General features: G+C 38.0%; 1 protein-coding gene across 5 annotated transcripts in view; it reads right to left on the bottom strand.

Annotated features, from left to right (window-relative positions):
- wdfy3 (WD repeat and FYVE domain containing 3) overlaps window positions 1-22,398 on the bottom strand; it is a 112,664-nt gene that overhangs the window by 29,100 nt on the left and 61,166 nt on the right. For 3 of the 5 annotated variants that reach the window (XM_023344144.1, XM_023344141.1, XM_023344145.1), the window contains 23 exons: window positions 20,854-21,038; window positions 18,360-18,591; window positions 18,093-18,253; window positions 17,311-17,422; window positions 17,028-17,218; window positions 15,491-15,643; window positions 14,706-14,779; window positions 14,430-14,591; window positions 13,854-13,948; window positions 13,626-13,746; window positions 12,507-12,724; window positions 11,103-11,299; window positions 10,323-10,457; window positions 9,083-9,262; window positions 8,017-8,250; window positions 7,830-7,929; window positions 5,972-6,132; window positions 4,331-4,560; window positions 3,828-3,937; window positions 3,509-3,691; window positions 2,552-2,709; window positions 2,399-2,476; window positions 1,841-2,071 (listed from right to left, as the gene is read on the bottom strand). In XM_023344144.1, coding sequence (XP_023199912.1) covers window positions 1,841-2,071; window positions 2,399-2,476; window positions 2,552-2,709; window positions 3,509-3,691; window positions 3,828-3,937; window positions 4,331-4,560; window positions 5,972-6,132; window positions 7,830-7,929; window positions 8,017-8,250; window positions 9,083-9,262; window positions 10,323-10,457; window positions 11,103-11,299; window positions 12,507-12,724; window positions 13,626-13,746; window positions 13,854-13,948; window positions 14,430-14,591; window positions 14,706-14,779; window positions 15,491-15,643; window positions 17,028-17,218; window positions 17,311-17,422; window positions 18,093-18,253; window positions 18,360-18,591; window positions 20,854-21,038 — 3,701 coding nt within the window. The remainder of the gene's footprint in view (window positions 1-1,840; window positions 2,072-2,398; window positions 2,477-2,551; window positions 2,710-3,508; window positions 3,692-3,827; window positions 3,938-4,330; window positions 4,561-5,971; window positions 6,133-7,829; window positions 7,930-8,016; window positions 8,251-9,082; window positions 9,263-10,322; window positions 10,458-11,102; window positions 11,300-12,506; window positions 12,725-13,625; window positions 13,747-13,853; window positions 13,949-14,429; window positions 14,592-14,705; window positions 14,780-15,490; window positions 15,644-17,027; window positions 17,219-17,310; window positions 17,423-18,092; window positions 18,254-18,359; window positions 18,592-20,853; window positions 21,039-22,398) is intronic. The other 2 variants (XM_023344143.1, XM_023344142.1) reach the window with 2 other exon arrangements.

Below are 22,398 nucleotides of genomic sequence, written 5' to 3'. Positions count from 1 at the left end.
AAACTAACTTATAAGTAACTTTTCAGCAAGAAATAGGAGCTTTATTTACTAGAGCCACTGGTAGATTATTTCACTTATGGGAAAGTGTCTTGTTATAAGTGAAATAAAATATATTTGTACTTTTTGTCATTCAAATTGTTAAATTGAAACAACAAAAAGTTGACTATTTACTTCTTCCACTGCAGAAACACAAAATCTTACCAAGTATTCTTGGTCTAATTTCTAGTGCAAATATCTTAAGACAAAACTAACTACCAAGTAACTTTTCAGCAAAAAATAGGAACTTATTTCAAGTCAATAATTCCTTAATATTGATTGAAAAAAATACTTGTTCCATTGGCAGATTATTTTGCTTATAACAAGACATTTTTCCCATGATATAAGTGAAATAAGCAGCAATATTCCTCATTGCATTAATCGTCAATGTCATAAACTAAGACTTTATACATTTTAATAATGCAAGAATGTGCAGAAAGAGAGAGCCGTGGTGCGTAAATACTTGAAGATTCTGGCAGAATCAGTGAATTCACAGCCCAGCTAAAGCCATGCTGCTTTTATTTTCAGCTGCAGATTTAAAACATGTGGCAAAAAAACTGATATGTGGGTAATTAGTCTGGACAGGGAGGGCAGGACGGTACCTGAGCTGAGGGGAAGAGGGGCACCAGAGGTGGGCAGAAAGGCTGGAAAGGTCACAGAAACGAGGTTGAGACTGTCGTAATAAAGCTATGAGTGATGCAACACTTTTTATTTCTGTCTATATGTAAAAAAACAAAAAAATAATCCACCATATGTATGCAACACACTTTTTTAGAAAATGCTTTTTAGCATTTTTGAAGACAAAAATTTTAACTCTTCTTGTTCCTTACACCTGCAGAATGTAACTTTTATAAAGAATACGTTTAATATATTTTTTAAAACTGTCACCATGTCATGATAGTTTATGATGGGCTGTTTTTGGCCGAAAGTACCAAAAATAACCAATCAGAGCCAGGAGGCGGGTCTTAGCGCTGTCAATCATGCTCAATCATTGCTAAATGTGTTAAGGACAGAAAAATAACTTGCTTTTACAGGAAAACTGTTTATGCACAGTTATCGGAGGCCATGCTAACTAGCTTTAGCATTTGGGACATTTTCGAATTGTGATTGACAGCACTAAGTCCCGCCTCCTGCCTTTGATTGGTCGTTTCTAGTTAGCAATGGGAAAAAGTGGGGGAACTCATAATACTGATTATAATGACTTTATTCTGATGTTTCGACTTTATTCTCATAATATTGTGACTCTACGACTAATCTGACTAATCTCGAAATATTATAACTTTATTCTTCAAATGTTTTTTTTTCTTTTCTTAGCATAGCAGAAATGCAGCTACTGTTTCAAAATAAAGAATATATTTTAAAAAACAAATTAATATGAGGAACGTTGAGCATCTTCTTCAGAACGCTGAGCAGTTTTACAAATAAAAAAATGCTTAATCTTTTAATAAGTCAGCATCAAACTATTATCACTAGCAGGACTTTGAAGTGATTACACAAAGATACAAGTCTGATTATTCTCATCAAAAAGACTCTTTTCTTGTCATTTTAGCATTTTTTCAGCTAATATTATGACTTTACTCTCATAATTTACGACTTTAAAAAATTACGTAGTATTTATATATGGACATCCTGTGAATATTTGTGGGGGTTTTCTATTTGTTGTTATTGTATCTGCTCAGTATCTTGTTCTGGAAATGATGCTGAAATTGTAAATAAAGAAAACAAAGCTAAAAAAAAGAAGACAGACATCTTGGTAACCAGTACTGATCTTGCCAGTGTTTGTTCTTGACGTGGAGTTGAATACCTGAGCAGAGTTGGTGTTGGTCTCGGTCTCAGGGATGTATGGGTAGTGGATGTAGAACATGTCGTTGCGGACCATCTTCTTCCTCATGCGGCACGGCCCTTCTGTCATCTCCAGCGTGAACTTGTCCAGGTGGGAGCCGATGGGCGGCCCCCAGAGGCCGCGCTCGCGCAGCAGCTCGTACTCGATGGCCGCCCACTCCTCCGTCACGTACTTCAGGGCGTTCTGCTGTCGCTGCCGGACACAAGAGATGGACGGAAACTTTTCAAACATAATCCAGGTAAGTTTTCACTTGGTAAGATTTAGAGTTTTTGCAGTGTGGCAATTGTTTCATTATATGCTATGTTTTTGTAATATTATGTTAAGTGTATACATTTGTTTTTACAATAAATGCTTTTTTCTTGATGTGGACCTCAAAAATAAAACAAAAATAAACAAAGCTAAATGAAATTCAAGTATTGTCACAGATTCACACTGCACTTTAAAAAGGTTGCTGTGAATGTAACTGAAACATGGATCTACGGAAGCCCAGAGGGACATTTTCTCTGCAGCGTTTGGTACCTCTTGATGCTCTTTGTACTGCATAGCGACGAGGTCCCTAACGACGGCGATGTGGGTGAACATCCACTGGAACGTTTCCTGTTGGTCAGAACAGCAGCCATTTTCAGCTCAGGAAAATCTTTTCATGTTTATTTTTTAATTTTTTAAAGCTACCTGTGCAGACGGACTGTTTTTGTTCAGGCTGTTCTCCTTCTTGTTGCGCCGCACTCCGGTCAGCTTCGACAGGCCGAAGCCACTGCTGACCCGCGACAGCTTGGACTGGGCTGCAGGCGCTGCGGCTTCGCCGCGACTGATGCACTTTTTCTCGTGGGCTGAGAAGGAAAAATAATAATGAAAAACAATCCGTGATGATTTACAGTGTTTCAAAAGCAGCTTGAAAAAGCTGCTGACAGTCAACATGAAACAATTTAGCCTGAAATCACAAATTATGTTCCTGTCATTATAATCTTTATACATCCTAAAAATCTACAGACGTTCAAGCAGCGGATCACCCACGTTCGGTTCTTACATTGGCTTTTTGGGGGCGAGGGTTAATGGTCTAATAGACCAGAGTCCAACATCCATCTTTCCATTCCTTCTTTTGTCCTTATTTTCTTCATTTGTTCTTCTTTCTTTCCTCCTTTCCTTGCTCCCTTTCTTAATTATTTTATTCCTCTGTCCATTCTTTTTTCCCCTCCTTTTCTTTGTCCTTTATTTTTTTCCATCTTTCATTCCTCTGTCCATTTTACCTTCCTTTTTCTTTTATTCTTCCTTAATTCTTTCCTCTTTTCCATTCTTTCTGTCTTTCCTTCCTTCTTCTGTTAATTCTTCTTTCCTCCCTTCACTTTTGTCTTTTCTTCTGCTCTCTTCTTTTTTCCCTTCTGTCTTTCCTGTTTTTAAAAAACTACCATTTCCATTGGTAGATTATTTCTCTTATAAAGTATTATAAGAAAATGTATCCACCAATGGGATTAGTTCTTTTTCATTAAAGTTACTTATAAGTTAGTTTTATCTTATTTCAAGTGTACTAGGACATTTGCTCTAGAAACTAAGCCAAAACACTGGTTAGGATTTTGTGTTTTTTGCAGTGTGTGTTTCTGTCTGCCGTGTTTTTGCAGTGCTTTCTCTCACCCAGGTGGTTCTGCCAGCTCTTCAGGGCCGGTTCCTCCAGAGCGGGCCGGGCCGTGCTGATGTCCACGTGTCCTCTGTCGTTGCAGGGCAGAGACACTTTGAAGATGTCCTCCAGCATCTGCCGCTTGCTGTGCATCAGCTCCGTCCAGACGCGGTTCACGGCCTTCAGCAGCAGCTGTCGTCCTGCACAGGAGGAACAATTTTTATTTCTAATGCGACAAACCATGAAAGAAACTTCAGATCAATTAAAAAACTTTTGTGCGTCTTCATTAGATCTTTTTAAAAGGAGAAATCTCTCCATTGGAGTTCTGTATCTCACCCTCGCTGACGTCATGGCTGTGCGTCGAGTCGGTTTCGTTCTCCGCCGGCATCATGACGTGCCAGGTGGTCATCCTGGCCTCCGCCTCCAGACCGAAGCCCTCCACGCTGCTGCAGACACAAACAGGGAGGGAAAGTTTAATGTAGAACTTCTCTGTAAATAAATTTATATTCTAAATACATTCTACAAAGTCATAGTTCTGATATTAAAGCCAGAATTCTGAGAAAAAAGGTCAAATTTCTGAATTTAAAATTAACTTTTTGAACAGAAAAACGTGTTTCAGATCAAATTTAGTCATGCCAATGTGTTGCATCTTTAAATATTTGAAAGGTGCTGCATTAGCATTATTCACATAAATCTGCATATGTTCAACAATCTTTGCTCCACATACAGACTTAAACACATCAGAGAACGTCCTATGTTAATTTTTTCCCCAAAACAACAACCAATAAATAAAAAATAAAAAACCTCCTGGTATTTTTTGCAGGTGTGGGTTTCCGTACCTCCCGCTGTGCAGGCAGATGAAGCAGTGAGCCAGACAGGCCACAAAGTCCTGGTCGTGGTTTCCGGGCCCCAGCACCAGATTGCGGTTGACGGTCAGGACACGCAAGGCGTCCAGCAGCGCCACCTGCTGGGCCACCGTCTTGTGGGGTCGACAGAGCTGGTAAAGCACGGTCCGGTTCAGGCAGTGGTAGATGGTGTCGAGAGAGAGACCCTGGGACCGCCTCTTGGACTGGAACCAGAGGGAAAACGTGTTATAACCCTGCGGTCAGAATGGGAATAAAGCTGCAGAAAGAAGATTGGTTTGTACTTTGATTACACAACAACCCGGTTAGAGTTTAACTGTGAACACATTCTTGTTATATGAATACTAAAATATTTTTTTGACTGCTACCATGTTAAATTTATAAAATTCAGATGCGCTTTATGGCTTCTTGGGTCAGTTTCTCTAAATCATCTCCTAATCTTATCCACTGCACAGCAATCAGAAGGTTATGCTCTATTTTTATCTTTTTCTCAACTTAAAACTTTTTTCCATGTCCATAGGTGTGCTACTAACGATTATTTTAGTAATTGTTTATTTGATTGATTATTCTAACAGGCATTCAGATTAAAAATGAGCACATTCTGCAGATTTTTTATTTAATAATTAAGTTTTTTTTGTATAATAATAAAAATACGTTAAAAGATGCAAATAAACAAATAATTAAATTAACTTTTAAAATAAGAAAATAAATATTTTATTGCCTTTATTGTGCCAATGTATCCTCTGCCACAAAAATACATTTGTGGCAAAGGTTACATCTGCAGCTAAACACTAATTCTAACACCAACGTGTGAAAAGCTCAGTCCTTAACATGAGTACAGTGTACCAATTAACCAATTAATAACCAATAACTTGATAGCAAAAGGTCCTTAAGAGATTTTATACACAATTTGAAATTGGGTGAAGCTTAAAATACACCAATTCATTTCTGGTTTGAACATATTTACAGATACATTTTATCTTAAACGCAAAATGTTTATATTTTTCAGAATAATATCTGCTTGAATATGTTATTCTCTCAGCAAATAGCATTTTTGAGTCTATTCACTCCAGCTAACGATTAATGATTATTTCAATAATCAATTCATCATCATTAATCAGATTAATCGTTTCAGCTCAAATTTATTTGTTGCAGTTTATGTTCTTTCACTTCAAGCAGTTTCAGGAGGAAAAATGTGTCTTACTGAATGTTAAATCTGCATTTATTTTTTTGTAGTGAATTTCTGAATTAATTGACAATATTATTAAATCCAACAAATTTTTCAGTCCTAACTAGATGTAAACTATATATCTATATATATAGGGAGCTTTACATCTATAAATATAGAAACTAAAATCCCCAACCGCCTGACAAAGTGCCCCTAAATGCTTCAGCATTAATGTAATTTTGCTCATTTCAAGGTAAAATTGGCAGATATGGTTCCCATCTCCATGCATGCTGCTCCTCTAATCACATTCTGCAGATGGACTGGCTCCTTTAACTGGAAAAAAGATTCAATTATTCAGCTCAGGCAGCTCACAAGCCCGGGTCCGTATAAAACGTTGTAACATTATAGAAGTAATAATTTATTTAAAACGGAGCGGGTTTTGGCTGTACCTGTCCAATCAGCTGCACGATGAAGTCCACCACCAGCTTGGAGTCCTTGTTGAACATTCCCTGCCACAGCTTGTCCACGACTCTCTGGGTGAAGTAGAAGACGTTGTTGACCAGGATCTGATAACTGCCGCCGGTGCTGAGCGGCAGCGAGGCGTCTTCACCTGGACGGAGACGCACAGAAGAGCATACCTGTCAAGTCTCCCGTTTTGGCCGGAAAACTATATTTCTTTTACCCCTTTTTCCCCGCCGTCCTCCCGTATTAGTATTTTCCCATAAATTTCCGTTGTATAAACATTTTAAATAAGAATTTCTGTGCCTCTCCAAACTACATTGGGTCACTAGGTTTGTGAGAACTGCCACGGCAGTAGACTGGGAGGCCGTTATCGAGAAGTGGTGGTCGGTCAAATACTGATCGGGTGATATTGGGCATATCACCCGATATCGGCCCTGTGAGACACTTCAGCCTGCCTGAGTGTCTCATTGAGTTGTTCTGAATGTCCTTCTGAGGAACAGATTGGTTTCCCCCATACTAGCAGATGTTTCTAAACTTATGTTATGTGTTTTGTTCAGTGTGTTAAGAAAAAGTATTTTTGCAAAGCATGTTCATTTTTCTTAGGTTAATTATTTAAGTTAAGGTTTGCAGATTATTTTGTTTCTAAAAGTAAAACCAAGATTTAAGTTCTGAAGTCCTTAAACATTACAATTTAGCAAATTGTTAACATTGAGAACAAGCTGAGTCTGCTGTAATTCACACTATGCCATCATAATAATCAGATTTTTTATATAATCAATGTTTCATTGATATTAAAGCTCTATTGGAGAAAATGTGGTACAAGATATTACAGATTTGGATGTTATGAAAAGGTTTATTTGAATGTATGAACATTTTAAAGGACATGTTTCAGTTACTGGACACTGAAATATAGGAATTGGATCTCAGGGAAATAATTGTATAAAATAAGTTTAAAATAAAGAGATGCAAACTGGATGACAAATGCTACACATTGTGCTCATTGCTGCTGTGCCTTTTCTGTATTTTCAGACTTATCATGTTTTACCAAATCTGGGACTATAACCTAATACACTTCCTGGCATTATTAACTTAAGACAAGCTCTTATATCTGAAAAGCTGAAAAGTTACTTGTAAGTTAGTTTAGTCAGATTTGCACCAGAAATTAGACCAAAAATACCTGGTACAATTTTGTGAATGAAGGATTCACTGGAGCAGAAGCCGCTGTGTGTTTCTAGAAAGTGTAATTTGCTGCTTGTGGTCCATCTATAAAGCCTCATAAAGAGCTGAGGAATGCTCAGCGCCGCCTTACGTCCCTCTGGAGCCTCTTGCTAATTGAATTGTGTTGATTTCCTATAATTAAATCCCTGAGCTGAGAGTATAAAGCTGTGATTGGGAGATAAATTAACAGAATGCCTTCTTTTCCTCACTCTAAATGTTGACTGGTTAAAATCTGCTGACAACTGGACTTTGCACTGCAAAAACACAAAATCTTACCAAGTATTTTTGGTGTAGCTTCTAGTGCAAATACATAATTACACTTGAAATAAGACAAAGATAACTTACAAGTAACTTTATTTTAAAAAGTACTATTTCCATTGGCAGATAAATTCACTTATAATTTATTTCCCCCATGTTATAAGTGAATTTATCAGCCACTGACTCTAGTAGTTTTTTTTAACCAATATTAAGGAATTATTTACTTAAAACAAGCTCCTATTTATTGCAGAAATGTTACTTGCAAGTTAAGTTTTATCTTCTTTAAAATGCACTTGAAATTAGACCAAAATTAATTGGTGAGATTTTGTGTTGTTGCAGTGTGGGAAGTATTCCAGACTTTGCTCTGACCTAGAAGGACGTCTGCAGCCAGAAGATGCTCCATGACGCCGTCCAGGATGCTGGACTGAAACTCCTTCTGCTGGGTTCTGGTGGAGCGATCCGGGGAGGCCTGCAGTTTAAAACACAAACAGGATCAGAAGACAATCCAAACTTATAACCGGAGGTCATTATCGGATGTGTAGACAGCTCCCGGTACCTCCAGCAGCATGTCTATGATGGGCGTCTGCTTGCTGGCGGGGGTCATGCACATGTTGTCCATGATCAGGACCCTCATGAAGTCGAAGACATATTTTTTGGCGGGGTGGTTCGTCAGGGAGGTTTTGGAGCCCACGTTGCAGTATTCAGACTGGCTGCGGTTCATACCGGTGTCCCCGGCGAAGGCCTTGAACTCTTCGGCGGGAGAACCGGCTTCGTCGTCCAAATCGCTCACCTGAAGGTGGAAAAAAAGGGACACAATTGGTCTATTCAGCTGTATTGCGATAAAAAATACAACTCTCATTCAACCAGTTCTCAATTTCACCTGTTTTTTTACATTTTAAGATGCAACTTTTTCAAAACAAACATAGACAAATAACTTAAAATTGAATACTGTTGATACAAAAATGAAAAAAAAATAATAATTCATTAAAAGAACAAACAAAACCAGCTTAACATCAAAATAACAGTGGACCAACTGTTATGCCTTGGGGAACCCCACAGTTTCAAGAAGCCTTTAATATATTACCTTTTCTTAACCCTTTTTTTCTGACACTTAAAGAAACATCAAAATATCTCGAAACTGCTGGTTTAAAAACGCCTCAATGAGAGAACTGAATCTTTGAATTTCCAAGACGGATCATCTGATTGTCTTAAGAACACAATTTAAAGCCATCAGCAAAAGAAAAACTACTAGTAAAAAGAAACAACAAATAACCTACATTGAAAACTTCAAGTGGAAAAATAATTTTAAAAAAATAACAAAAACAGTTTAGGGGAGTGCATAAGACCAAAATAACAGTGAGCCAAGTATTACCCTGTGGAACCCCACAGATTAAAGAAGATTTCAATACTTAAATATGTTTTTAGTGGGAAACTTTAAGAATCACTGAGAAATCTTGAAGCTGCAGCTCAAAGAGAGACTCAAATCTTTTAATCTCCCAGATGGATCATCTGATTACTTAAAGAACATGATTTCAAACCTTCAGTAAAAGAGAAACTCCTAATTCAGTCAAGTCATGTCTCTCTCACTGTGTGTCTCTCTGTGCAGAGTTTCACACACTCACCATCTCGGAGTATGGCCTGATGTTAAAGGGGAAGACCGTGGCCGCCAGGGCGCAGAGGAACTCCGGGCTGTGCCACATCGGGGCGAGGTCGGCCACGTTGTGGTAAAGGTACCTGAAGAACTGCATGAGGGTAACCGGGTACTCCCGGAGCCAGGAGCCTTCTTCCTCAGACTGCCAGGGCTGCAGGGAAACGCGTCAAATATTAAATATCCACTCAAGCCTCAGCAGTTGTCACTTCAAATCTTAAATCTGTCCATTCAGAAAAACAAGGGAAGAAATAAAGATGGCAGAGTAATTTCTGCCGTTTTATTAAGAACCTTAAGAGAATTCAGGCAGATTTAAAGCTTTTAAATGTTTTTTAAAGAGGACAGAACGAAGAAATTTACATGTTTACCAGGATGAGTTGGGAAAAGTACAAATTGCCCTCAACTATAAACTGAATTGGGAACATTAATCCCAAAAGTGTCATAATTTCAAGAACAAACAACATTGATTGAAAATGTTTTTGCCTTTTTTGGTAAATTCAAGTTTTCTGGTGTTAGGTAAATTGTATTATTAGTAATTATCAAATATTTGTTGTATCATGTAGCCTTGTAGTTAAATTTAGATAATGTTTCTGTGTGTTAAATAACTTTGATTCTATCCTGAGACTTCCCTGGGAAATAGGGGTGACAGCTACTCTCAGCAGCTGTTGCCCTGCAGGACTTCCTACAAGACAGAGGTGTTAATTGCTCCCAGCAGAGTTTTACAAGCCTGACAATAAACTCTGCTCTGTGCTGCTTTGTGATACAAAGCCGTTGCTTTGAAGCTATGCAACGTGTCTTATTCCACACCGTGCCTGGAGCAAGAAAGATTTAGAGTATAGATAACATGTGTCTAGAATAGTGAATGTTGTTTAGCGCTGCAACCATATGATGAATGCTTTGACCCCACCCCATAGAGTTGCAGCGCCCCGTGTGGCAGGATTCCTAAAATCAATAAAATAGAGGAGCGGGAGATGTGTTTTTCAGAGCGGTTGGAGATTTGTAACTGAAAGCACATCTCTGTCTGCTCTCCTCGCGAGAAACAAAGAATCTAACTCTCTTGTCTTTCCTGTGTTTTGTTTAATAGGTATTTAGACCTGACATCTGGCCAGGACAAATTATACATTATGACATTTACTTAGTAATAATATGATTGATGTTTAACTTGTGTCGATTTCCTTCTTTCCTTAAAACTGATTAAAAATGTGATTTCTGACCAGATTGAGCATGCTGCGCAGCATGGCCAGCAGCAGGAAGGCGGCTTCGTTGCAAACGCTGTGGATGGAGCCGACCACCGCCCCACTGGAGGCCGGCATCCCAAAGATGAACGTCCAGATGGAATCCAGGTCAAACTGAGAGTGAAAACACACAAACCGGCTTAAATTAGACTCAAACTGACACACTTAATTTAAAAAAAGCATTAAGGGTATATCCTACATAGGGACAAATTGACCCTGATTTCATTAATTTAGGTGAAATTTGTCGCAATATTTAGAGAATTTTCAGGCCAAAAATCTGAATTTGGAGGTCAGGTTTTTTAAAAACAGAAAAGATTGCTGTTAGTGCATTCCTAATTATAACAATTATTTTAGTTTTAGCTAACATTGTTGGTACAAAAACAGCAAAAAAGTGCTCAAAAAAACCCAGTTCTCAATTACAAAATATCAAAAATAACACAAGGGATTTTTTAAAAATTATTGTTGTGTATTTTTTTATTACTATTTATTACTATTTGTTCTTCTTGATTGCAATGTCATGTGATGCTTCTGGTTTTTAGCAAGAAACATAATTTTGATTCCTCGTATGTCTTCTATGGCAATAACTTTGACAAAATAGCAGCTTTTTTTTTTTTTACAGAAAAACGTTTTTATATAAGAAGAAAACTAGTCAAGCTAGGAATGCTAACGGAGGATTATCTTTCCCTAGAAAGGCTAGTTCATTTGAATATTTTTAATAGTACTCATCAGAGTAAAGTAATAGAAAATGGGCATACTAACATGTACCTGCAGGCTGTCTGGCAGCTCAGTGACAGGCTGCTGCAGGAAGAGAGCCATAAGCAGGAAGTAGAGCTCAGGAACATTCGTGTGTTTGGGCAGCAGCGTCTGCAGAACAGGGAAACCTGGGAAATGGCAGGCGTCCTTGTTGATCTCTCGCACTGTGGACCGTCCACCGGCACTGCGGCCGACGTTGAAGCCTAGAGATGAAGGTGGGGGAGCAGAACGAGGAGTGAATAAAGCTGGGAGGCTGATGCACCTGCAGGGAGATCTAAACTGGACTTCTGCACCTGGTTTGGGGTTCAGAGGAGCTAAAATATTTCGGCTAGAACTCCAAATCAGAACGAAACTAAGGGGTTCCTTTCAGCACACATTCGGTATAAGTGGGAAGTTCTGAAAGCAGAACCAATGGTTCTCAACCTGTGAATCACTCAGTTGATTTAGTTTGTATTCTCAGGTATTTAAAGGGGCAGTATCATGTAAAAGCGACTTTTTTGAGCTTTACATCATGTTATGTTATTTCCTAATAAAAACAAGCATGGAATGTTGCTTTGATTCTTTCCTGCATGACTGAGAAATCATTTAATCTCTATGGCAACCATTCAGCTGCTAAACGCCTGGGTGGACCAAGCCCCGCCTTCGAGGACGAAGCTCCTCCTTCGAGCAGCAGCTTTCAATCTTATGAGCTTGCAACTCACAGAGCAACTCCCCCACTTGGCTCCTGCAGACTAGCCATGAGCAATTAGCAAACACCTGATGGAACTGCGCATCTACTTAACTGTTTCTTAGAGTAACCCTGGTAAAAACGTTGTTAAAGGGCTAAGAGAAGAAGATTACTTCCTGAAGGCAGAGCTTCAGAAAGAGCATAAGCTTCTTAAAGAGACAGAGGCCCAATTTAAAGATGTTAAATTAAAATGTCAAATTTATTTTAAGTAATATTTGATATATATAGCATTTTTATAACAACTGAAAGTAACATAGTTAATTGACTGTGTTGTTAAGCGGCACTCTGTGCATGGAAATCACGTAACACTGCCCCTTTAAAGTATTTTGGGAGGGTTTCTGAAACTAGGGTAGGTTGAAAACCACTGAGCTCAGGAGGAATTATGATTTCTGCAGCGGGGGGGAACAGGAAGGCGAATAACAAGAGAACGAACCCTTGGCTGTGCGGCGCACAAACTGAGCAGCTTTCTGTTTACTGAACGAAGGCCAGCTCCGACGGAAAGCGTTGGCAGAGTGCGGAGAGTCGTCTGCTGAGCCATGTTACAACATACAGGGTTTTACGCTAGACATCAAACCTCTGCCTGTTCATGTTCATGCAACAAAACCACCTAACTTTAACTAAACTGAGGTTTGGATCTGCGTCGGAAGTTTGATTCATGCGGTGAAACGGCGCTTTGCGCTCACCCAGGACCGTGCCGATCTTATTGGTCAGGACGGAGTCGGTGTGGTCCAGCCAGCCGCCTCCACTCAAGCCCTCCCTGAACCGGTTCAGGATGGGCTGGTTGGACAGCAGCACCACCAGGATCCGCAGCGCCACTGTCACCGTGGTCGAGTGCAGATGCTCCTCCATAAACATCAGCAGCCAATCGAAGCCCAGCGTTCGCACAAACTCCTCGCACGCCCTGCAGAAGCAAAGAGAGTTAAATAAACCATAAAGAACAAACCTCTGTGTTTCTTGGACAAGTTGTTCAATCAACCAGTAGTGTTTATTTGTGTAGCATATTTCAAGGCAGTTCAAAGTGTTTTACATGAAAAAACAGAAAACTACAAAGTAATAAAAAAACATCAGTCAGCAATAGAGAAAACCGGTAAAGATTACATGATGCCATCATCAAAACATCTAATATGTTGGTCCATATTTCATGTTTTATGGCTCAAAAACAACTCTAGACAAACAAAAGCTTGCCTAGTAATTTTTGTCTACTTTCTAGTGGAAATATCTTAGTCCAGCTGAAATTAGACAAAACTAACTTACATGTAACTTTCCAGCAAGATAAAGGAGCTTGTTTTAAGTCAACAATTAATTAATATTGATTTAAAAAGTACTGGTTACATTGGCAGATTGTGTCCGATTGATCATTTATAGCAAAGGATGAAAAATACTTTAACCAGAAAATACAGCCTTTTCTGGTTAACATCATTACAGCATAGGGTTGATTTTTTCCCAATTAATTGTTTAATAATTGCATAACAAAAGGTGCTTAATAGAAGATCATTTTGCGCAAAATTTGAATCAGGCGAAGCTAAAACGATGCCACTTGGAGTTCTAGGTAGACAATATTAACAGACAAAGATCTCTTTTTATCTAAAATAGACAATGTATAAATTTTTAGGATAGTTTTGGCTTAATTAATGTTTTGGAATGTTATATTGTTTCAGCACATTGCCTTTTTGTGAATCTGTATACTCTAGCTTATGATTATACGACTATAATTGATTCATTAATTGTTACAGCCATAATTTATTTGTTGCAATTTATGTTCTTTCCCTTCATGCAGATTCAGGAGGAAAAGGGTGTCTTACTGGACGTTAACTGTGCACTTCTCCTTCGTAGTGAAAAGCAGCTTAAGCAAATTGTCCAAAAGTCGATTCCTCAGCAAGATCAGACTGGCTGACAGGAGGCCGCCAAAATCGTCGTCGTTACCTGCAAACAGAACAACGTTTCCAGAAGTCACATCCAAAGGTTCTTCATTTATTTCCAGATCATTCGTTACAGAAATGCTGCAGGGGAAGAAATTCAATAATAATCACCTCCATCAATCTTCTCCTCGTTGTTTATTTCCATGACAACAAACTTCTCACACACAGCGAAAGTGGGGAGAGTCGAGGAGATGAACTGGCCAAACCTGGGAGGCAGAAAAACAAACTTTCTGTTTCTCATTCTTTTCTAGTAACTTCACATTCTACATATTTTAAAAGAACTGCTATATAAATTAAGGAAGCTGATCTAATGTGAACAAATCTACACACAATTTTGTGGGGTAAAAAATGAGATCATGAAAAATCATTTGAATTTGTTTTCCAGCGTGATTGTGATGTATTTTCAGATAAACTCAACGGTAACAAAGCAAATCTGCTGCAGGGGAACTGATGAAGCTACCTGGTTATATACGTAGAAAACATAAAGCCTGAAACTCATATTTTTGCTTCAGATCCTTTCAAAAACACTTATAACTGATTTCAATAGTTCAAAGACCAAATATACTTTACTATCCATTAATACGCACTGTGGAAACCATATAAGCACTACTGCAGAAGCTAACATCTAGCTTACAGCCAATCAGGAACAGTGTGTGTGTGTGTGAGGGTGTGTGTGTGTGTGTTCACCTGAGCAGGTCGTATGGGTTGGGGAAGCCTTGCAGCAGCAGGCTGAGGACGTTGCTGATGGCCGCCACCGTTGGCTGCGACAGCGACGTGTCGCGCAGCGTCAGCAGCAACCTGGGGATCAGCTGAAACTCCCGCAGCAGTTTAGCGTTTTTTGCTGCTTCACTGTTTGAGCAAAACAAAGTTTCTTTCATTTTCACACAAGAAAGTAAACAAACAAAAAAAAAGTTAAAAGCAGAATTTTATTTGAAGAGATTTTTTTAAATGTTTGATTCTTGCCTGGACTCTGTCAGAAGCTCATTAAAATGCTCAAAGAGAGACAGGTGGAGTTCGTAGGGGGCGTGAAGCCAAACCTGAGGGGCAGAAAGACAACACTGTAAAACCTAGTTACTTGTCCTTACTTACTCCTTACTTAAAAAAATAGATGTGAGCTCTATTTAGTTTTTAGTGAGCGTAAATTAAGTTAACTTAATGAATCTGAGTATGTTGTAATTACCTAGTTATTTTTTATACTAAAAAAATAAGCATTTTGTATTAAAAGCTTTTTTATACAATGTTTTCTATTAAAAAAATCTTGTATGAGACAATTTTTGTATATTTTTTATACAAAGAAAATGTTGCATAATCTATTTATACAAAAAAAAAATCTGCTTTTTTGTATTAAACATGGTTTAGTTAGTTGCTAATGCAGGTGGCACATGAGTTTGAATTAACCAAGTAAATTATTTTGACATTTTTACCGCAAAGACCCTCCATTTATTTAAATCAAGTGCTTATTATAGCTACGTAAAAAATTATAATAAATCCATTTAATTTATTCAACTAAAGTCAACATTGTAATTTACTAACCCCCCCCCCAAAAAAGTCACTGGACTTAATTTAATAGTGACCAAACTTTGACCAAAGTCATATTATATTCACTCGTTTTTAAGAAAAATGAAATACAATATTACAATTTTTGCCATGTCTGTTACCATAAACGTTTGCCACCCTACAATCAGCAGAGTAAAACATTTCAGTGTAAGAATTAAGAATTAAAAGCTCATTAAAGCAAATCTTCTCACCTCAAAGTCACACAGTAAGTCCTGAAAAGCAGTGGAGTTGGGAATGATGGAGGTTTCATGGCCGCTGTCCACCGTTCCCACCAGAGAGAAGGTGAGGTGGAGGATGTGGCTGTTGAGCAGCGAGCGCTTCTTCTTTAGCAGCATAGCTAGCAACTAAAAAGGTGAAAACAAAATGAATCCACTCTTTAAATTTGTTCTTTAAGTTGAAAGAAGTTTGTGTCTTCACCGTCTGATGGATTCCAATCAAAAATGCTGCAATAGCAATGACATACCAGCTGGGGGCGACATATTTCACAACAAAAATTCAAAAGAAGAGAATGAGCCTGGCTAAAGCAAGGCATGGCTAAGATTATTCTAAGATCTCTACTCAAGCTAACGTTAAGCAACATTACTAACACTTTAGGTAACTTTTGTAACCCGTCTAGCAGAGTAGCTCGAGTTAGTAATCGATTAGTCACTATAGCTAGTGATGTGCACCCAAAGGGAGCCTGTTGCATTAACCAATAAACCAATGAATCAAATGATAAATTAAAATAAGCTTGATAATTTCCATTTGCAGGATTTATGGTTTTTCTCTCTTCCTACCAAATATTGGGTGATAAAATCTTGAGTCTCAACTAGACGCTTTTTTGAAGGACATTTTTGTTTACAGAGACCCTGGGAACTATTTTATTTGTTAGTTTGGTTGTTTTGTTTATTTACTTTTAATATCTAAAATGTCTTCCAGTTGCAGTGTTAAATGTTTGCTAGAAATTAAAGCAATACTATCATCGGTTATCACAATAACTTCTCGGACAATTTATCATCCAGAAAAATTTGCTATCGTGACAGACAACAAATTTTGGTTACCATTACTGTGCATTGAATTGTGTCAATGAAATCAGACTGTTCCGATGCTGGACAAGCAAAGTCGCAAAAACGGTCAGAGTGCAATTATTTCTTACCTGAATTACATAAAATAGGACTTAAATTAAAGCTTCATAGGTAAAATATGATTTTTGTCAGTTCTGTAACGCAAAAGAGGACTAACCACATTTCTCTTTTGCATAAATCCCACTCTAGGAGACAATTTTTTTAATACTTCATGAAATATTTTATCCTATTTTATGCTTGTCATGAATTAGTCCAGTTTTTGTCATTTATTGAACTTTAGGAAATTACAGCGGCTACATTTTGCCACAGCAGAGGTAAAAAAGTCACTAAATCACTCCAATTATTTATTTTTTGCCCTCTCTGCTAACTCTACTCTGGCGAACAGCCGTTGCCGTGGCAAGTGACTGACAACACCTCTGCCAGCCAAAAGTTTGTGTGTGTCAGGAATCCAAATTAGAATTTTTTTTTGCAATTCCAAAATAGGAAGCAAATCAAGAATTCAATAAAACGAAAAAACAGAATTAAAAAAAAATCACACCATAAACTTTGCGTGAAGACTGTAGATGCAAACGTAGGATAAATCTTCATTTGTAAAACTTTTGACCTTGTCCGTAATTCTGTTACTGTGACTGATAATCGTTGGTTGAGGCGTCAGGTGACCCACCTGGTAGCCATTGATGCGCTCCATCTCCTTACTGGCCAGAGGGTTGCTCTTCACAACACACACCAACGCTTTGACAGCCGCATAGAGCCCCTCCACATCCGACGCCATGGCAACCAGGCCCAGGATGGCCGCGGCGCCGCCAACGTACTGCAGGTTGGTGGCGACAGGTTTGGGAACAAACGTACGGACACCTGAAAGGGTAGGAAAAGTGGAGGACAAGTAATTTTACTCATTCAGCGCTACAGAAAGCAGCTTTGAAAACTGGTTTAAGGAACTGGTTTACCTAAATATCCGATGACGATGGCGCCAACGGTACGAGCGGGCCCGTTGAGGTGGCCTGCAGCGTTATGAATCAGCTTGACAGGAGTGGCGTTTTCATGGGAGGACACAGCGAGCTGAAGAAGGAAGGAGGCAGTTCAGTTTTGCTCAGTGTATGATAAGCCTGGCGGGCCACCAGGCTTTACTTGCTCCCCAACCAGGGTAACCATTGTTTGTTTATTACAGTCTTTTTAATAAAACAGTATAAACAGTCACGTTTTTGTTTTATTCACCAATTCAGGTTTTGGTGACAACTTCAGCATAAAGCGACAGGTTACAGAGAAAGGATCAAAAAATGTTGCACACTTTAACTATGATGTTAAACTGAAGTGCAAACATTTTTATTCATTTTGGTGCACCGACTGTAGTTTTCTGGCTGATCCCCGATTACCAATCTTTAAAAAGCCTGATCTGCTGATTCCAATTTTAGTCAATACCAATATTTTTGTCTCAAATGTCGCTACATATAGCAAGAAAGTTGCTAGGATGGCAAGAGTGGGGTTGCACAGATTTCCTTCACTTTGGGGGATTGGTGTTTGGCCGATATGTTTATGTGAAGTCGATCTTATCCCCTGATCTTATGTATCACAACAAAGGTCTTAAAATCAGCCACTGTCCTCTTCTGCTCTGCAGTGAGAGAGGTTTGATGGACCAGGTCATGTTTGCACGTTTGCAGTTAACAATATTTCTAGTTTATTCTGCTCTCCATATTTGATTCAGATGAGATATTAGCTCAGTATTTCTCACCTGCTTGGCAATGGCTTTGCTGTCCAGTTTGTTGTAAACTTTCCTGATTTTAGCCACAGTTAGCGTCGAGACGGAGAGTCCATAGAGGCTGAAAGACACTTTCTCCTCCGGTATCAGAGCCACCGGAGTGGCAGGCACAACCTCCGTCTTTGTGTCTCTGCCTATAAAAGAATAAAAGTTGGTGAAAAGCAAAGAGAAAAACCACCTGTATGGGAGGAAAGATGGCAGAGTTAGAATAAAGGGCGATGTCACTGAGGGTTCGCTCACAGGGCAAGTAGACGGCCTGAAAGCTGCCCACATAGTTTGGTCCCAGTTCAAAGATGGCGGCCACACTGGTGGCTGGTAAAACCTCCTCCAGGAAGTGACTAGGACCCAGACGCCACACCAGGCTGGACAGCTGGCGCTGCGCGGGCGGCGTGCCGATGTACCCGTAAACGGTGCTCACCACAGGGGGGTTGGTGGAGCCCGAGCCGCCCGGAGTGCTGTGGATGTAGTGAATCTGAACCGTAGAAGAAACGGTGGTAAAAAAAAAAATAAGAGACTTTAAAGAGGAGGAATTATGAGTTCAGTTTACACAGAAAGAGAGCAAAGGCTTTTTTGCCACACAGGCAGATGTTTTATTTATAGAAATGCTCTGAGAAATCAGCTGTTTGATTTTCAGACAAACCAGCAGGAAACAGAAAAATTCTAACTTTTTGCAGTCAGAAAATTAGAAATGCACTGATCCAATCCAATACTTAAAAAATTTTTAGATCAGGTATTATGACAATGCGCCCGATTCATGAGCGCAGATCTATTCAGTCTAATTCTATGCTTTGAGCGATGTCCTCCACTGCAAAAACACAAAATCTTACCAAGTATCTTTGCTCTAGTTTCTAAAACTAATATCTTACTACACTTGAAATAACACAAAACTGACTTATAAATAACTTTTCAGCAAGATATAGGAGCTTGTTTTGAGTCAATAATTTGTTAATTTTGATGAAAAGGTATCAGTTCCCCTGGCAGATTATTTAACTTACAAGAGGACATTTAGCTCATGTTATAAGTGAAATAATCTGCCAAAGGCATAGGAAGATTTAAGGTGTGATGGTTAAAGGTTTAAAAAAGTTCAATCCAGTTTTTACATGTGACAATAATGTATAATATATAATATAAATAATCAACGGCTCATGGCGGAAAAACTAGGAAAAATGCTGGGGTTTTTTACATCCTCTTATAGTTCAAAAATAAATTATAACAGTAAAAATTGTTGTCCATATCTGCATATATAATGAAAAAACTAATCTTTCCTGTAACTCGTTAAATATTTAAACCAAAATAGTGGAAATCAACCATTATTTTTACATACAATCTGTTCTTTTGACAAGGTAAAAAAATCTTTTTACCCAACCAACTTTTTAATGGAAATGCAGAACATGAGTTTAACCAATCTGAGCCACGTAGCAGCGGATTGTCGTTTCCTGCATGTTGACCTCAGCAGGAAATGAAACCGCTGTTATCGGTGTTGCAGACAGGAAGCTGTGACTTGTGGTGTGGTGTTTAATCTCAGGGGGGAAATCTAAAGTCACCCCTGACCGCAGACCACATCACAGTCTGCTGACTGCTGCACAAAACGGCCAGCAGAAAGGCGTCCAAACAGAAAGACGTCGGTATCGGCTAAAACTGGGGTTTTACAATGTTAGCTGAAAGGATTTTTGTTTAGTGACAGAAACTTTGTGTTCTGTCCAGAGAAAGATCAAATAAATCCTGATTTATTACAAAGAACCTCTCATTCTTAAACTTTTTACTGTTCAGCTATCTTAATTGCAATAAAGTAACATCATCTGCAGAGAATAATCAATGAAAAAGTCTAAAATCCCTCAAGCCGACTTTATTTCCATAAATTAGGGCAGAAGTGAAGGGAATCATCCTTCTGCATTAACTATATTTTAGTGCAGGGATTTTAATACATTAAAAATTCAAATGAAATTAATCACTTTTTTTTCTTTTTACATACAAAAGTTTCAGGAAGAGCAGAAGATGAAAGAAAACCCGAGTCAGTTGGTTGTTCAACAATAATTGAATCTATTTTTTTTTAAATGTTATCTTCTGTAGAGTATTATATCCACAATACTTTATAATAATTCTGCACCTAAACTAAAACTTAACCAAATCATGAAAAAGCTAAACCTACTCATACGACTAATAAAATCTAGACTGAAAGTAAACAATATTTAACTAACAATAACTATTAGAAACTAGCAAACACAAATTAAATAGAACCAACTGAGTCAGATAAAATGTCACAACAAAATAAAACTACAATAAAACTAAAATGAAACCATTTAAAATTATTAGAACCCTGGTTTCTTCTAGGCACAATATGCAATAAATCAGTTATTCGCATGATAAATTAAAAACAATCTCAATAAGTTCCATTGGCATGATTTATCATTTTGTCTTTTCTTTTATAATTAATTTTGTTTGTTTTTATTTCTTTTATTTTAAAATGTCCAGTTCTTGTGTTAAATGTTTATTAGAATTTAGAGTTTATTTATCTTTTAGAACATGTTTTTGCATTATTGCATTATGAAAATGGTCTCAAATCAACAGTATTATCGCTTATCACAATAACTTCTGGGATAATTTATCGTCTAGCAAAATTTGTTATTGTGAAAGGCTTAGTCTTAGATCTATGCAGAGAAATAATTTTCTCTGCATAGATCAATAAACCGTATAATCTCCATCTTTAGCATGGCAGTGTGTCTGTAACCGTTACCTTGACGGTGCTGATGAGCTGGCCGTCCAGGTACAGCGTGGCCGTGCTGTTTTTCAGCATGCCTTTGCTCATGACGAGCACCAGGTGGTGCCACTGGCCCTCGGCGATCAGCTCTCCACAGCGGAAACGGGCGCAGCACGGCAGGATCTCGTAGAAAGAGGCCTCTTCACTCGTCTCGTCCGCTGCTTGGAGAGAGAAATAGAGAGAAGCAGCATGAATGAGTCACAAAGCTCAGGTAGAAAGAAACAGCAAGACTGCAGTGCAAAAACACAAAATCTTAAGTATTCTAGTGCAAACATCTTTTACTTGAAATAAGGCAAAACTAACTTATAACTAACTTTTCAGCAAGAACTAAGCAAAATAATCCTTTAATATGGATGAAAAAGTTCTAGCTCCATTGGCAGATTATTTCACTTACAACTTGGCAAAAATGTCTTGTTATAAGTGAAATAACATCAATATTAATGACTTATTAATATTGTCAACAATATTATCGTTTATTGCGATAAACGATAATATTGTAAACAAAAATAAATAAAACAACAAATAAAAAGAATTATAAATTCTCTGTAAACACAACTGTCCTTCAAAAACAGGCTTGTTGAGACCAAAGCATCAGGTTGAAGACTTTTGTCATCCAGTTTTTGGAAGAAAGAGAAAAACAAGAAAAACAACTAGAAAATTTCGGAAGAAATTTAGCCGGGGCCTGCCAAGGCGTGCCCGTCGGTTTGGGCCCGGCGTTGTCATGCTACAAATTGGCATCGATGCTAAAGAACGCTGCAACGTAATCAATAGCATGCTGAGAATCACAAGAACGTTAAGTAAGGTGGACGTGCACCATTCAGTATGATTTAAAATGTTGTCAAGGCTTTTATTTTGGAAGTTTTGTTAAACTTCATTTCAAAGGGCCAAACTAATCCCATGCGTAATAGTCCTTGGGTTAAAATAGTTATATAATGCTCAAAACACAAGTAGCTGATGTAAAAATATTAAAGGCTTTTATTTTGAAATGTTTGTTAAGCTTCATTTCAAAGCGCCAAACTAATCCTATGTTTATCAGTGCTTTGGACGAAAAAGTCAAATAAAGCCAAAAAGAGCAATTACATGATGTAAAAATATTCAAGGCTTTTATTTTGAAATTTTTGTTAAGCTTCATTTCAAAAGGCCAAACTAATACCATGTGTAACAGTGCTTTGGATGAAAAAGTCAAATAAAGATTAAAAGAGCAATTACGTCATATAAAAATATTCAAGGCTTTTATTTTGAAATTTTCAGTATGCTTCATTTTAAAGTTCCGAACTAATACCATGTGTAACACTGCTTTGGATGAAAAAGTCAAATAAAGGCAAAAAGAGCAATTACGTCATGTAAAAATATTCAAGGCTTTTATTTTGGAATTTTTGTTAAACTTCATTTCAAAGGGCCAAACTAATCCCATGTATAACAGTCATTGGGTTAAATCAGTTATATATTGCCCAACAGAGCAAATATCTGATTAAAAAATATTCAAGGCTTTTATTTTGAAATTATTATTATGCTTAATTT

The sequence above is a fragment of the Xiphophorus maculatus genome, chromosome 12 (assembly GCF_002775205.1).
Source record: "Xiphophorus maculatus strain JP 163 A chromosome 12, X_maculatus-5.0-male, whole genome shotgun sequence".
NCBI lineage: Eukaryota > Metazoa > Chordata > Actinopteri > Cyprinodontiformes > Poeciliidae > Xiphophorus > Xiphophorus maculatus.
The sequence above is the reverse complement of the archived record's forward strand: the minus strand, read 5'-3'. Positions and strand labels throughout refer to the sequence as shown.